Here is a 16,571-nt window from a genome sequence, read left to right as displayed (position 1 = left end):
AAATCTATTTAGCAAAATTCAGTATAGCCTTACAACAGTATAAATTGAAGTGATAGATTAGTGTCATCTATTGGTGTTTAATCAGGCAGCTCACATCTCTTATAAACCTCCTGGACTCACATCACACAGACAGAATAATCACTTCAGTTCATTGACTGACACAGATCTGTTGATGAAACCCTCAATGCTGATCAAACAGTGCTGGAAACTTTGAAAACACTTCTGAGACAACAGCAAAACAGGGTCAAAACAAGCTCAAGCAAGACACACCTTTATTGAAAAAAAGCTTTATAACCTTACAGGAATTTAGCAAAATGATGCAAAATATAATGGATTTTATTGACTTTATATTAAAACACAGTTTACGATTATGATGCTTATTTCAGCTAATTACTATGTGCTGTTTGTTAGGTAATTTGTTGATTTTCCAACTGATTGGTTGCATCTTAATCTTTATTACCATTAATATCATCAGATGAATTGAATGAATGAATATCAGTTCTGAAAACTTGATAATATTGTAATGTGAATATGTTTTTGTACAGGGAGGCTGTTGGTGTCTGTCACTGTGTTTGTTTGGCACAATAATACACAGCTGTGTCTTCAGTTTTCATATTCTTTCCTTGCAGTGTTATTGTGTTACTGGAAGTGTCTCTGGTGATACTGAACTTGCTTTTCAGTGAATCCTTGTAATATAAGCCTCCTTGATACCCGATCATTGCAATCCACTCCAGAGCTTTTCCTGCAGGCTGACGAATCCAGGTTGTAGCATCACTTGTAACTGAATATGAGACTTTACAGTTGATAGTGAGAGTGGCATCAGGACGGACAGTCAGAGACTCAGGCTGAGTGAGTTCATATGAATCAATACCTGTATCAAACCAAATTATACCAGTTAATAAAAGAGCATGACATTTAAAAACTGTTAATAAGATTTTTAGCAACAAAATGATGTATAATACAGAAAGTAAACTAAACTTACAGGATATCACTGCCAGAAGCAACAGTAAAGATGAAGAGATCATGGTTTGTTTCACAGCACAGTTTGAATGAACTGAAGTGATTCTTCACTCCCTCTAGTGATCAGATGAATGTATAAACTGACTCATGTCTGCTGTTTAAATATGCAACAGGACATTTACATAATCATACAGAGCTACTAATCAAATCTACAGGCTACAAAAATATTCCTGTTAGGGTTCATATTATTCATTGATTAATTCTTTTTGATGGCTTGATATAACTGATATACTGTATTGATAAAGAACATCTGACAGCAACAACAGCAAACAATGAAATATGATATGGTTTCTATGCACTTATATATATGTATGAGTTTTTTGTTTTTTGTTTTTTGTTTTTTTTTTTTATTTTTTTATTAAATATGTTTTAAAGCTGAACTGCTTGTGGGTTATCACTGTGTTTACTCTTGTGCATCATAAAACAATGTTGTGTCCTTCAACATATTCTGTCCTTTTAGAGTTTTTTGCTGCTGTTGAGTCTCTGGTAACTTAAAATTTAGTTTTTTAGTTTGTCTCTGTAACGTGTAACCACTAATTAACCAAACTTTTAAAGAACAATATGACAAACTATTACCAGTGTTGAGTGATGAAAACTCAGTTTTATTATTAAATTCTGAATATGCATCTTTTCATTTTCTGTTATATGTCTAATGCAGAATTCTCATGGGACACAAATTAAGAAAAATATTTTCTGCAATTTATTTTTGTACTTGTTGATTGTACATGTTGCATTTACACATTACATGATGTTGAATAGTTTCAGCAAAACATTCAGCCCTGCTGTGTATAAGTGAGCACATTGAATAAGTTACTGTTTTCAATCAACTGAAACAATATAATTCAATGAATATATCTATCTGCATACACCTGTGTGAATAAATGTTTTGTTTATTAGCCTACACATAGCTTACTGAAGTGCAAGTGACATTCACAGTGTTTCGGCCTCTGCTGTCTCACTAAATGAGGATGTGGACATTGTCTCCATAACTGCTCGACAGACACTTTATAAGCATTTGACCGTTTTATTTTAGAAAAACTGTCATCATATCATATACACACAAACAAAACCCTTTCCAGCAACCCATCAAACTAAGAGTCCAGGTAAACTTTAAGAAATTGTGACAAACATATAATACTTCAGTACAGTAGAATGTATGGCTAGTTAATGTAATACTACTACTAATAATAATAATAATAACTATTATAATAAAAAAATATTTTTTAAGGAATAATGACAGAATTTTCACAGAGATTTTGTTTTATGCTTTTCTTTTTATGCAAATAACTGTCTACATCTGATTTTCTGTCTTTCTGGATATTTTTGTGCATGCCTCTTGTTGATTTGTGTCACTGTGACTCTCGTGCGCAGTAATACACGGCTGTGTCTTCAGTCTGCATGTTCTGGCCTGTTATTGTCACAGTGCTGCTGGACGTGTCTCTGGAGATACTGAACTTGTTCTTTAGTTTTTCACTATAGTCTGTGCCTCCAGTACAACAAATTCTTCCAATCCATTCCAGTCCTCCAGAAGCTTGTTGTATGCAGTGTGTGCAGTAGCTACTGCTAGACAATGAATAGTTGTTTAGTGTCTGGCTGAGTGAGTTCAACACTGTAGACACCTGGAGAAAGAAGCACATGAGTTCAAAACAATGTTTAACATGAAAATTAATAACAGCATGGTAGCATTTTCATGATAACATACTTTGTGTTGCAGAAAATAGCAGCAACAGTATCCACACAGTCATGACGTTTAAGTTTTGCTCTTAACTGTGCACTAAATATGCAGCATAATTAGTATATACACATCCTTAAATAAGGAGGGGTCATGAAAGATTTGCATTGTGGCCTGATATTGCAAATTTACCATTGGGAAATAGACTCTCTTCACAAACAAAAGCATTTAGTCTGATTTGATTCTTTGCTTCATGCATTAAAATTCGTCCTTACAGATACCTGCAGCATATTTCATAAAGAAAACTGCACTGCACAAGCAAAGGCTGCATGTTGTTTGAGAGCTAATTTGAGTTCTGCTCATTTCTTGCTATTACCACTATAATATGCTTATCTAGAAATGATGCATACACCACAGATATGAGATTATGTATGAAGCTACAAGCTACAGTTTGAATTTACTTTTGTGCTAAACCAGCACTAGGCTTCAGATCAGCAGTGCATCCTGGAAAAATTAGTTTTTTATTGTTTTATTAAGTTTTGAAAAGTTTAGAAGAGTTTTGTGTGACTGTATGAGTCACTGTGTAGTTTCTGTGTGTGTAGTGGACGACTTCTTGTGTTGCACTGAACCCTACTGACACAGATGAGAACTGCAGTTTTAAATTATACTGTAATTGTGTCTACACCAGTTTTTGTACCATTGTCACACACCTTAGTGTCACTGTGCTTCTCTTGCACAGAAATACACAGCTGTGTCCTCTTCTCTCAGTCCAGACAGTTTCAGATACATCATGCTTTTTGAATCATCTCTGCTGATTTCAAGCCTCCCCTTAAAGGATTCTGCCTTATGTCCACTTCCAGAACTATAGCCCAGACCCATCCACACAAGTGGTTTTCCAGCTTGTTGTCTGATCCAGTGCATAGCACAGCAGCCAAAGCTGAACCCGGATCCTCTACAGGACAGAGTCAGAGTTTCTCCAGGCCTTTTCACAACTGTGCTTTCAATGGACTCCATTTTTCGACATTGCAGGCCTGTAAAGAGAAAGTAGAATTTTTTAGAAAAAAATTAATCAAACTATCTATCTATTTATCTATCTATACACACACTTAATTAACTCACTGTTTAGGTTGAACAAAATTAATAATAAAGGTATATTCTTCATCTTGTGAGTGTTTATATGACTCTACAGCTTCACTCAGTTCAGCAGGATATAAATACGTGCAGCCTATCATAGATTATTTTGAATATGCATAATGAGGAAATGATGGAAGATCAGATGATCTTTTACATAAAGACGATAACCAGAATCCAGTGTTTGAAGGGCTTATTAACATTCCAGTTTCTTTTGACTAGAATGTTTGTGAAATTAACTTTATCTCATGACATTTTTGAAGAACCGAAAAATATAATGATGTATTTATAATGCTTGATTAAGGTGTTTAAAAGAAAATGTGATTGTGTGAGTCACTGTGAAGTGAACTTTACTTGGATTCTACTGCAACCTACTGTCACAGATGAGAAATGCAGTTTTACACTGCAAGTGTGTTTGTGTAAACCTATTTTTGTATAATTTGCACACAGGTTTGTGTCACTGTGCTTCTCTTGCACAGAAATACACAGCTGAATCCTCCTCTGAGAGTCTAGACAGTTTCAGATACACCATGTTTTTTGAATTGTCTCTAGTCATTTCTATTCGTCCCTCAAAACTTTTGGCATAGTCTTGTCCATTACTCCAAACACGGCCCATCCACACCAGTGCTTTTCCAGGCTGCTGTCTGAACCAGTGCATGTTGTAGCTTCCAAAAGTAAATCCTGATCCTCTACAGGAAAGACTCAGAGTTTCTCCAGGCTTTACCACTGATACAGAAGAAATGGACTCCAAATTCTGACCTTTCACTCCTATTTGAAAATAAAATAGAAATAAGAACAGAACATCAGGTAGAGTGAATATTTACTGTTACAGTTTGAGATGGTGTAAGGTTTCACATTATGACACACACTTGCAAAGGCCAGTAAAAACAGAAGGTAAAGCAGGTTGTTGGACATCTTTGATTCAGTACAGTCAAGTGACCTCATATGAGATCCAGTGGAGCAGGACTGATCATGTTTATGTATGTCAAATGAAGGGGGGTTACGTCATACAGACGAAGACAGAAAGGCTGTTTCAAAATATTCAAAGGCTATTTTGTCAAACTGTATCAATATTGGGAGTATATACCGTTAAAATCAAGATGTTGTTTTTTACATACATTTCTATAATTCCATTTACATTCTAAATATACATTTATGAATAATAACAGCATGATTTCATGTTAGAATTTCATATACAGTAGCTGTTTAAAATGATATATGTTTGGCCACTCCATAAGTGGATGACATTTATTCAAAGAGCAGCTTCTTGACCATTATTTAAAAGTAACAAAGGAGTTTTCTCTTTTTGTCAAAGTATTCATTATAACAAAATTAATTACTATATATTTGTTTCTTTGTTTATTTGTTTCTTTGTTTAAGCTTAATAATGTAGACTTATCATTAGATAGTAGACTAACAGACTTACTTTGTATATAATTTCAAAAGACTACATTTATATGTCTTTAAATGTAATGCAGTCAGTGGTGGACGAAGTACACAGTCAAGTCAAGTACTTGAGTAAAAGTACAGATAAGTATAATAAAATATTACTCCAGTAAAAGTAAAAGTGCTCCTCTTTCAATTTTACTCAAGTGACAATACAAAAGTACCTGATTTTTTATGTACTTAAGTAAAAAAGTACTGATAGATTTATTTTGCAATTTTATATAGGCTACTTAATTGAATTTTGTATTAGCACATTTTTTTTATTTTATAATCCTACTGCTCAAAATACCTGGGATTTTCCCGAAAAATAAATTTTTGTTGTTGATATGGACTATGTTGATGAGAGTGATGTAGTAATATTCAGTGTGAAGCTTACACTGCCATGTACCTGAGAGAAAACAGATTTGACCATCAAATTTTCACCAGTAAGAAAAAAGTGTTTTAAAGCTTGTTTTGCATAACATGACAGTTATATATGACTTGAGAAAAAGGCCTGAAGTTAGCAAGAACATTTTAAGGAAAATATAATTATATTTTCATAATGATTTTTTCCTTTCAAATATTGTCTGTGTAAAAACACCCCTGGCCAAATGACCCCAGAGGGCATCACTTTCCACTTTGACAAGTACCATGTTCTGAGCATGACATCCTTTCTTTTTCCCTCGGATGTAATCGAAGTGGTTGAATAAAAATATGTGGACTTTATGTCTAAAAATGATCTCAACTTAGCACCAGCAAGCAGCTAGACAGTTAGCATCAGCTAACAATATTTAATTATTTTCAGTATGGTTGAATAAACATTCATATCTGTCTATTCTAGCTGACCCAAATGAAAATTTATACTGTTGCTAAACAATATAAAAACAGACGTCACGTAGGGCTACATGCGTAGCATTTTAATAAAACTGCTAACGTTACATCAGCGAGGAATATGAATGCACGAGTTATTTTATTTTGATGTGTCTGAATTCAAGCCTTTCAGTGCGCTTAAACAGATCACATTTTACAGCAGATGTAATTCATAAACAACGGACAGCCTAAATATGATCTAAATATGATTTTCAGTTATAATAATTAATCCTAAAATTCGACATTAGTAACTTAGTTTTCGCAGCATCAGTCGCGTGCGCACAGGATCTCCTGATTCTTACTTGTGAATTCAGTTGACTGGAGACTCGCTCTAAACGGATCATTTGAATCAATGAGTTGTCGACTCAAGAACAGCTGCAATCGGATCATTCCAATTTGTGAATGAATCGTTTGGTGCGATTGGTGAATCAGTTTAACAGGTTCATTGAAAAGAATCAGTTTGTTCATGAATCAGACACCGCTTGTTCATTTTAGAGCACGTGATATTTTTTGAGGAGTAACGATATGTTTTATGAAATGTAGTGAAGTAAAAAGTACGATCTTACGCTTCGGAATGTAGTGAAGTACAAGTGAAAGTTACTCAAAATAAACTACTCCAGTAAAGTACAGATACTTGAAAACTGTACTTAAGTTCAGTAATGAAGTAAAACTACTTCGTTACTGCCCACCACTGAATGCAGTAGATGTTGTGGTACAAATTTAAACTTCAGTCAGATTTGATTAAAATGATTTACTCATCAAATTAACTTAAAACATTATAACTATTAAACTATGAAAATACCAACAGTTATAACTGCTTGGTAGGCAGTGTATGTTTTTTAAGAGATGTATTCAGTCAGTAGAGCAGCTGCTCCTCCACAGACATGAAAACACTGAGTGTGGTGTTACTAGCATTGTTACAGTAAAAGAGATTAATAGGAAATCTCTTTTTTAATAGTCATGAGCTTCATAAGAATAAATCAGTAAATAAACAATACAATGATGACAGCATCAGCAATATCTAGACTGTCTGAAAGATTTAAAAACAATAAAAATAGACTTCACTATCATGAAACAATGATAAATAATGATATTTTACAACTGGAAAGCAATTTGGTACGTTTTTTATAAAGAAAGCACACTAATGTTTGACTCATTTTTAAGAATATTGTATTTAATCTGCATCTGAAACTGAATCAGTAATTAGAAGTAACTTAGTGAGGATACTTAGCATAAAACTGTGTATTTTTGTGCCAAGTGTTAATGTGGTTTTTGAACAAGGCAGTAACTGCTCTGTGTCACTGTGACTCTCTGGCGCAGTAATACACAGCTGTGTCCTCAGTCTGCATATTCTGTCCTTTCAGAGTCACTGTGCTGCTGGAAGTGTCTCTGGAAACTTGAAATCTACTTTTCAGTTTATCACTGTAATATGTGTTTCCGCTACCACATATGTCTCCAACCCATTCCAGAGCTTTTCCTGCAGGCTGACGAATGAAGCCACTGCAGTAGCTGCTGTCAGTCAGTGAATATCCAGAGATTTTACAGGACAGTGTCAAAACCTGACCAGGACTTAAGACAAGAGAATCAGTCTGGGTCAGTTCAACACAGTGGACACCTGAGGGGGAAAAATATAGAGAGATATGACAACATTATTTATAACCATGAAGTATCTCTATAAAAGCTATAAAGACTTACGAGAAACAGCTGCCAGCAGCAGCAACAACCAGAGAGATGAGGAGATCATGGTGTGAGACAAGTGAAAACAAGCTGCTTGTTTTCATCTTAATACTCAAATAAAGAGGAGGAGGAGGAATATTTGCATACAGTTCTGTATATGCAACCCAGTAAATGAGTATCTACATTTTTGTTTTTGTTTTAACATCTCTTTCAGAAGGACAGGAATGGATCTGTGACATTAACAATAGAACACATTTAATTCAACTACATTTTTTTCTTTCATTCACATTCACTTAAGGTCATTCATGACATATGTATCAGCAATCATGGCTTTTAAATTTATAAACAATTTATAATATTATATCTATCAAAGTATGAAGATACCAAAATTTGTAACTACTTGGTTGGCAGTAAATGTTTACTTAAAAAGATGTTGTGTTCAGTGAGTAGAGCAGCTGCTCCTCCACAGTAACAGACACTTTAATACACACTGGAAAAGACTGAGTGTGATATAAGAAATATTTTTTTCATATGAGCTTCATAAGAATAAATTTGTAAATAAACAGTACAATGATGACAGTATCAGTAATAATATCTAGACTGCCTGAAAGATTTGAAATGTGTAAATGATAAAAATAGTCTTCACTATCATTAAATAATCAACCATGGCTTTTAAATGAGCTTATATTCCAGGTAAATCCATGTAAAAATGGGCCAGTTTATCATCCATTAGGATAAAATGTCTTTGTTCTGTTTCTTTGGATCAGAGTTATGCTGTGCTGCAGCGCCATCTTCAGTTTTTCTTTTTTTTTTCTCCCAGAAATGTTTTTGTACAGCTCTGTGCATGTTTGCATCATTGTGTTCATCCTGCACAGTAATATACAGCTGTATCTTCTGTTGTCAGACCAGAGAGTTTAAGATACGCCATGTTGTTTGAATTATCTCTAGTGATCTCTATTCGTCCCTCCACACTTTTAGCATACACTGTTTTACTGGCGTCATACCAGATAGCACCCATCCAGATGAATGTTTGTCCTGCTGTTTGTCTGATCCAGTTCATGCCGTACTGTCCAAAATCAAATTCAGATCCTTTACACGAGAGATTCAAAGTTTCTCCAGGTTTTTTTGTGACAGGACTTGATGGGATGGACTCCAGGTTCTGACCATTAACACCTAAAACAACTGAAAGATATAATGACCCGTCAGCATTATCATATACAGTCCATCCATTAATGAAATCTGAAGCTGGAAAATAAATATGAATACAAAGAACAGATTGCATACATACTAGTAAAGCACATCAAGAGAAAAAATGAGAATGAAATGTCAGCCATTTCAAATGATACAAGATGTTCAACTACAATGTCACTGAATGCTGCTGGTAGAAATACTGTGTGTAATGTCATTTACATTTGGGTGGAGCTTTAAAATCTAATATTATATTAAGATTTATTGGACTGGTGAGTGGCTACCAACTGAATATCCACAAGTTCTGTGGCTTTTAAGAATCTGTAAATTACTTTGGCCCTTTCAGTAACACTCATCCAGTGATTATACATATATTACATCAATTTGTCATCATGACACTTTCATATTTTTTGAGTGTTTATTTTCTTTATATTGGTACAAATGACGCAGTACTTGGTGATAAATGCTTAATTATAAGGCTTTTTTTTATGGAATTTTGTTGTACGAGCTGAATTAATGTCTATAATGTCATTATGACATTTGAAAACCTGTTTCTGTGAAAATCATGATTTGCATAAGGAAAACAATCCTTATCCTTAAAAAATTTTATTTGTAATATGATGATGATGTTTTTGTACAGGGAGTCTGTTGGTGTCTGTCACTGTGTTTGGCACAATAATACACAGCTGTGTCTTCAGCTTTCATATTCTTTCCTTGCAGTGTTATTGTGTTACTGGAAGTGTCTCTGGTGATACTGAACTTGCTTTTCAGTGAATCCTTGTAGTCTAAGCCTCCACCACCCCAGATCACTCCAATCCACTCCAGAGCTTTTCCTGCAGGCTGACGAATCCAGGCTGTATGCTGACTTGTAACTGAATATGAGACTTTACAGTTGATAGTGAGAGTGGCATCAGGACGGACAATCAGAGACTCAGGCTGAGTGAGTTCATATGAATCAATACCTGTATCAAATCAAATAATATCTGTTAATAAGAAATCATGACATTTAAAATATGACTTTTACCAACAAAATTACATATAATACAGAAAGTAAACTAAACTTACAGGATATCACTGCCAGAAGCAACAGTAAAGATGAAGAGATCATGGTTTGTTTCACAGCACAGTTTGAATGAACTGAAGTGATTCTTCACTCCCTCTAGTGATCAGATGAATGTATAAACTGACTCATGTCTGCTGTTTAAATATGCAACAGGACATTTACATAATCATACAGAGCTACTGATCAAATCTACATGCTACAAAAATATTCGTGTTAGGGTTCATATCAGTTATTGCTCTCATTAGAGACTTTATGACATATCTTGTTTAGATATTTTTCTCTTGTGGACATGAATGAATTATACATTTTCTTCTCAATTTTAAGGGCTTGATATAACTAAGGCAAATCTAGGTGAATATGTGCCAGTATTAGAGCCCGACCGATAAAGGATTTTGAAGGCCGATACCGATACAAATATTTATTGGTTTTAAAATCCAATATTCCGATATATCGGCCGATATTTTACTTTTTTTTTTTTTTTTTTATTTAGGAAACGCGCAACAAAACATTAACAGATTTCCCTAACATTAGTTATTTGTAGTTATTTATGAGTTTTAACCAACATAATATGATAATGCATTTTAAAAAGAAACTTGTTTCTTTTATTGTCACAACAGAACAGAGGAACATCAAAATAAGTTCTGATAAATAAAATGTATAAAAATACAAACTTAAGATATGAAACTGATAGTTGCATTAGCTAGCTTTGTGGTTAGCTAGTCTATGATGAGCCACAATTTAGCAATGGATAACGTCTTACTGCAAATTGTAAAACATACATTTTCAATATAACAGGCCAAGGAGAGATGATACGTCTCATTGCTATAACTTTCACGCTATTAAAGAAATACTTCAGTCTCACTGTCAAAAGTTAAAGGACAGTCAGTCAACTACACTGTAACAACGTAACGTAATTACTAGCTAATTCCGCTTCACTCTCGGCTTATTTAACAGCACCAAAGGAGTTTCAACTAAGTTAATGAGTGACGGGAAGCTATGCTAAGGTTAACTGGGGAGTCGCCCTCTAAACGTGGGGTATTAAAATTGCTTTTGAATGCGCGCGCGCGTTTTACTTTCGGTTTCGTTTTAACGATGGCGCGAAACTCTCTGCGGTGCTGAGCGTGCATTCTACAATACAAGACATTAATTTAACAAAGCAACTTAAAAGTGGTGGGACACAAACGGGATTTTGAAAAGTGTGTCCCCAGTGGACATTACGCCCCTGCGTGAGTGAAACTCTGAAGCTGAGTTATCATTTGATGTGAATGTATGCTGCGTTGTACAGCATATTGAGACGGAGGCGCCAGAATTGCGTCTTACAGAATGTGCTCTGTAGCACGAAATATAGTATATTTCATCAAAAGCAGATTGTGTCCACAATCAAAAATCGTCATATCACACACCCCTAATTTCAATGTAGTTTGTGCAAATCCGGAACAGAGGTTGGTTGAGAGAGAAAAGAAACGGCCTGTTCGAGTTTCAGCGGAGCGCAGTGTCAGTGACAGGGAGTGATTGACGGCTAATATCTAAAATCTGCATTAAAGTTAAGAATGCAAAGATCAAGTTTAATTAGTTATGTAATGTTGGAGAGAACGGCGAAACTGACACTGTATCAGCTCACAGCAGTCTGGGCAGTAGTTAAGCTAGCGAAAGTTTTGTAAAGAAATGAAAACAAGTCGCACCACAACAATTTCTCGCACAAATGCTTCCAAATATATTTTGAGGTCGCGCAGATTAAATTTTGGGAGCATATGCGACCAAAACGGTCGCAATTTCGAGCCCTGCCCCCAACCCCCCCCCGACTCCTGAATGTCACTCACTCACTCGCTCATGCGGACATGCACTGCGGTCTCATGAGGAAACGCAGCTTTCTGATATAAAGTTTTTCTTGTTCCCGAATACAAATATTTTTTTAAGTATTTGTTCAAAATAAGTATTTGTAAAAAACACGCTATTTGTGCCTTTCCGAATACCGTATTCGGGTTCTGCTCCACCCCTACTGGACATGATAGTCACGAATTTTGTCATGCTTATTTGAGTTAAGAGAACTGATGGGGATGTTCTTTTAATTGTTATTCAAGCAATGTATGTCTCGTGACCAACTCACCATGGACACACTTCACCGATGATCTCACTCGCGGATAACTGGTTCTCTCTGCAGACTCTGGCTGGATCAGCAGGTTGCAGGATGTGTGGCGCGTTATACACGAGTGTTGCCAACAGGGACGGTGTAGAGTGCCCTCTGGTGGACAAACTATACAACGCCAACACTCATGACATGGTTGAAGGGTGTTTCGTCCGTTTTTATTTTATTTTTGAAATATTCATTTATCGGCCATTATAAATGCCGATACCGATAGTTTGGAAAATGCCTAGTATCGGCCGATAATATCGGCCTGCCGATAAATCGGTCGGGCTCTAGCCAGTATATCATCCATTAGGATAAGATGTCTTTTGTCTGTTCCTTTGGATCAGAGTTGTACTGTGCTTCAGCACCATCTGCTGTTTTTTTTTTTTTTTTTTTTTTTTTTTTTTTTTTTTTGTTTTGTTTTTTGTCTTATTTTCCTAACTGGCATGTTTTTGTACAGCTCCATGCTTTTATTGCATCATTGTGTGTCTCTTGCACAGTAATATACAGCTGTATCTTCTGTTGTCAGACCAGAGAGTTTCAGATACACCATGCTGTTTGCATTATCTCTAGTGATCTCTATTTGTCCCTCTACACTTTTAGCATACACTGTTTTACTGGCGTCATACCAGATAGCACCAATCCAGTTCAGTGCTTTCCCTGCTGGCTGTCTGATCCAGTGCATGCCGTACTGTCCAAAACCAAATCCAGATCCTTTACATGAGAGATTTAAAGTTTCTCCAGGCTTTTTGGTGACAAGACTTGATGGGACGGACTCCAGCCTCTGACCATTAACACCTAAAACAAAAGGTTATAATGGCTTGTCAGCATTATCATATACAGTACATCTATTATTCCATTAATAAAATCTGAAACTAGAATTAAATATTAATACACAGACAAATAGATTGTCTATACATACTAGTAAAGCACATCAGGAGAAAAAAGAAGAATGAAATGTGAGCCATTTCATATGATGCAGAAGATCAATTGCTACAATGTCATTGAACACTGCTGGTAGAAATACTGTATGTAATGTCATTTACATTTGGGTGGAGCTTTAAAATCTAATATACAAAATATGCCACTATTGGTGAGACAGATAGAATTACATAATATTAAATTACCATAATATTTTGTTTGTAATTTAATTTCCACTGAAAGTAAACTTACATTTTTTTTACCCATTATATCAATCTGACTTTGTAATTTCTTCAAACATACTTGAATGAGAGTGTTTACAATTTCTATATTTTTTTCTATTTTAACAATTTCAGTAGTTCTAGGACTTTTTACTGTACCTTGACCTCTTCTGTAATTTTAATGTGCTGCTCAATCTTTATACATTATACATCCAATATTATTTATACATCCAATTATTATAATGTTGCTTATGAAGCAATATTGTGTTTCTGGCTACTGCCATTAAAAAACAAGATAACCTATAAATCCTATCTTCCATATATTGTAAACAAGTAGCAAATAATCAGATGATCAGATGAATGTATAAACTGACTCATGTCTGCTGTTTAAAAATCCAACAGGACATTTACATAATCATACAGAGCGTTTAATGAACTTCACATGCATCACACTGTCCTGAACATTATTTTAAAAAAGGCTTTACGTTTTGAATTTTATAAAGTTATTATTTACATGGATCTATGAGCAGTCTATGAGCAGAAAATGTAAACAGTTTGTGACTGTATGTAATTACATTTTTTAACAACAGCTAGACACCTAGAAGTGACAAAAATATAATTTATCGCTTATATCAAAACATTCATGGCATTAAATTGAGAAATGTTGACTAGCTGAAAATTTTTTACTTTTTTCTGTTTTATTTTACTTTGGTTAAAATGTATTTCAAGTAATAATGTTTTTTATGTTGACTGTAATAGCACTGATTCTGAAAGTATGGTTCTGCTGGACCTACATCAGAAAGACTATAAACTATTCAATTATGTCAGTGATATGTTTTAATGTGTTGCATTAATCATTCAACATCCCTGATCTGCTAAAATCTGTTTTTCATGAAGGCAGAGAGTGCCCTCTACTGTAATATTAGCAGTATTCTCATCAAAGATTAATAATTTTGACTTTAACTTTCACTCTATAACTGACTATACATAGCAAACAGTTATTAATCTAATCTAAAAATGTCCTTCATGTCATGTGGTAACTTCTAATTAATTGGTTTCAAGTCAAAAATATTTTTTAATCTGATTAAACCAAATTGATTGTACTATTAGGTTACATTACAAAGTCTGTGGATCATTTCTCAGGAATTTATTGGACTGTAAAACACTGTAAGTAAGAGTAATTTTTATGTTCTTACAGTATGGGGACTTTTTATTGCTTGTTTCATTCAAGATGTTTTTGAGCAGAACTGCTTGTGTTTTGTATCACTGTGTTTTCTCTCTCTGGCGCAGTAATACACAGCTGTGTCCTCAGTCTGCATATTCTGTCCTCGCAGAGTCACTGTGCTGCTGGAAGTGTCTCTTGTAATTTGAAATCTACTTTTCAGTTTATCACTGTAATATGTGTCACCATTACTACCTATCTCTACAACCCATTCCAGAGCTTTTCCTGCAGGCTGACGTATCCAGTGTGTCCAATAGCTGCTGTCAGTCAGTGAATATCCAGAGATTTTACAGGACAGTGTCAAAACCTGACCAGGACTTAAGACAAGAGAATCAGTCTGGGTCAGTTCAACACAGTGGACACCTGAGGGGAAAATATAGAGAGATATGACAACATTATGTATAACCATGAATGTTTGTAATATGAAGTATCTCTATAAAAGCTATAAAGACTTAAGAGAAACAGCTGCCAGCAGCAGCAACAACCAGAGAGATGAGGAGATCATGGTGTGAGACAAGTGAGAACAAGCTGCTTCTTTTCATCTTAATACTCAAATAAAGAGGAGGAGGAGAGATATTTGCATACAGTTCTGCATATGCCAGTATGTACAAATGTTCAATATTTTATACACCTGAACGGTTTTGTTCAGTAGGCTTTGACAATCAGTGATCAGTGAACATACCCAACTGTCATCGGGCTGGTGATTCACATAGCAGAAGTAATAGTACTGATGACGCTTCAGGAATCTCTAGTCCAGTTACTGTTGTAGCTGAGTATTCCCCACCTGTAAGTCGCTTTGGATAAAAGCGTCTGCTAAATGAATAAATGTAAATGTAAATGTAAATGAATAAAACACAGATAGAGGAATTTTAACTGAGGAAACTTGAAGACAATAAACATACAATTGATACAATATATGGTTTGTCTGTGTTCTTCAAGCAATCCAGAAAGCCTTTGTTTCCAGATTTCAGATGTGTGTTCAGATCACAAAGATGCACGTCATATTTAAAGAAGTAAGGTGATTTGCATATTCAAATCAGAGAACTGATAATATAAAATGCTGACAAATATTTAGTCCAAATTAGGATTTTTGTGGTTAATGTTTGATCTATATAAACAGAGCATTGTTTTTCTATTGTTAGAGATAACTGCCATTTTGTGCATTGTTCTACTTTTAATTTAATGTTCTTTAATGTTGCTTTTCATTTTAATATGAAAGTCAAATATGAATATTATAAAATATGAAATTGCATACAATTATAAATTCACAGTACAGTGTGGAATAGCATAACATTAAAAATAGTTTAAAACCATTTCAAATCAATTTTGAAAAATTCAGTATAGGCCTACAACAGTATAAATTGAAGTGATAGATTAGTGTCATCTATTGGTGTTTAATCAGGCAGCTCACATCTCTTATAAACCTCCTGGACTCACATCACACAGACAGAATAATCACTTCAGTTCATTGACTGACAGATCTGTTGATGAAACCCTCAATGCTGATCAAACAGTGCTGGAAACTTTGAAAACACCTCTGAGACGACAGCAAAACGGTCAAAACAAGCTCAAGCAAGACACACCTTTATTGACTAACAGACTTTCTAACCTTATGGGATGCAAAGTAATGCAAACAGTTCATTTTATTGACTTCCTATTAAAACTGTTTCTGATTATTGTGCATATTTTAGCTACTTATTATGTGTTTATTATTAGGTGACTTGTTTTTCCAAGTGATTAGTTGCATATTAAAGTTTGCTCATAAATATCATTAAATGAATTTCAGCTGTGAATAATGAACATCAGTTAATATCAGTTGTGCATATGTGATAAATACTGTAATGTCAATATGATGATTTTTTTTTTTTTCAGGGAGTCTGTTGGTGTCTGTCACTGTGTTTGTCTGGCACAATAATACACACCTGTGTCTTCAGCTTTCATATTCTTTCCTTGCAGTGTTGCAGGACATTTACATAATCATACAGAGCTACTAATCAAATCTACAAAAATATTCATGTTAGGGCTCATATAAT

General features: G+C 34.7%; 3 gene segments (V, D, J or C); all 3 read right to left on the bottom strand.

Moving 5' to 3' along the window:
* Nucleotides 1–3,409: 3,409 nt before the first annotated feature.
* Nucleotides 3,410–3,862, bottom strand: LOC127159821 (Ig heavy chain V region 914-like). The segment is given in 2 exon segments: nt 3,410–3,723; nt 3,812–3,862. Coding segments are annotated over 2 exon segments (357 nt in total).
* Nucleotides 3,863–7,416: 3,554 nt separating this feature from the next.
* LOC127159742 (Ig heavy chain V region 914-like) lies at nt 7,417–7,869 on the bottom strand. The segment is given in 2 exon segments: nt 7,417–7,733; nt 7,814–7,869. Coding segments are annotated over 2 exon segments (366 nt in total).
* Nucleotides 7,870–9,589: 1,720 nt separating this feature from the next.
* Nucleotides 9,590–10,164, bottom strand: LOC127158698 (Ig heavy chain V region 5A-like). The segment is given in 2 exon segments: nt 9,590–9,945; nt 10,049–10,164. Coding segments are annotated over 2 exon segments (399 nt in total).
* Between the last annotated feature and the right edge of the window lie 6,407 nt (nt 10,165–16,571).

Source organism: Labeo rohita, chromosome 3, assembly GCF_022985175.1.
Source record: "Labeo rohita strain BAU-BD-2019 chromosome 3, IGBB_LRoh.1.0, whole genome shotgun sequence".
Classification (NCBI taxonomy): domain Eukaryota; kingdom Metazoa; phylum Chordata; class Actinopteri; order Cypriniformes; family Cyprinidae; genus Labeo; species Labeo rohita.
Note: the sequence above shows the minus strand (reverse complement) of the source record. Positions and strands in the feature narration are given on the sequence as shown.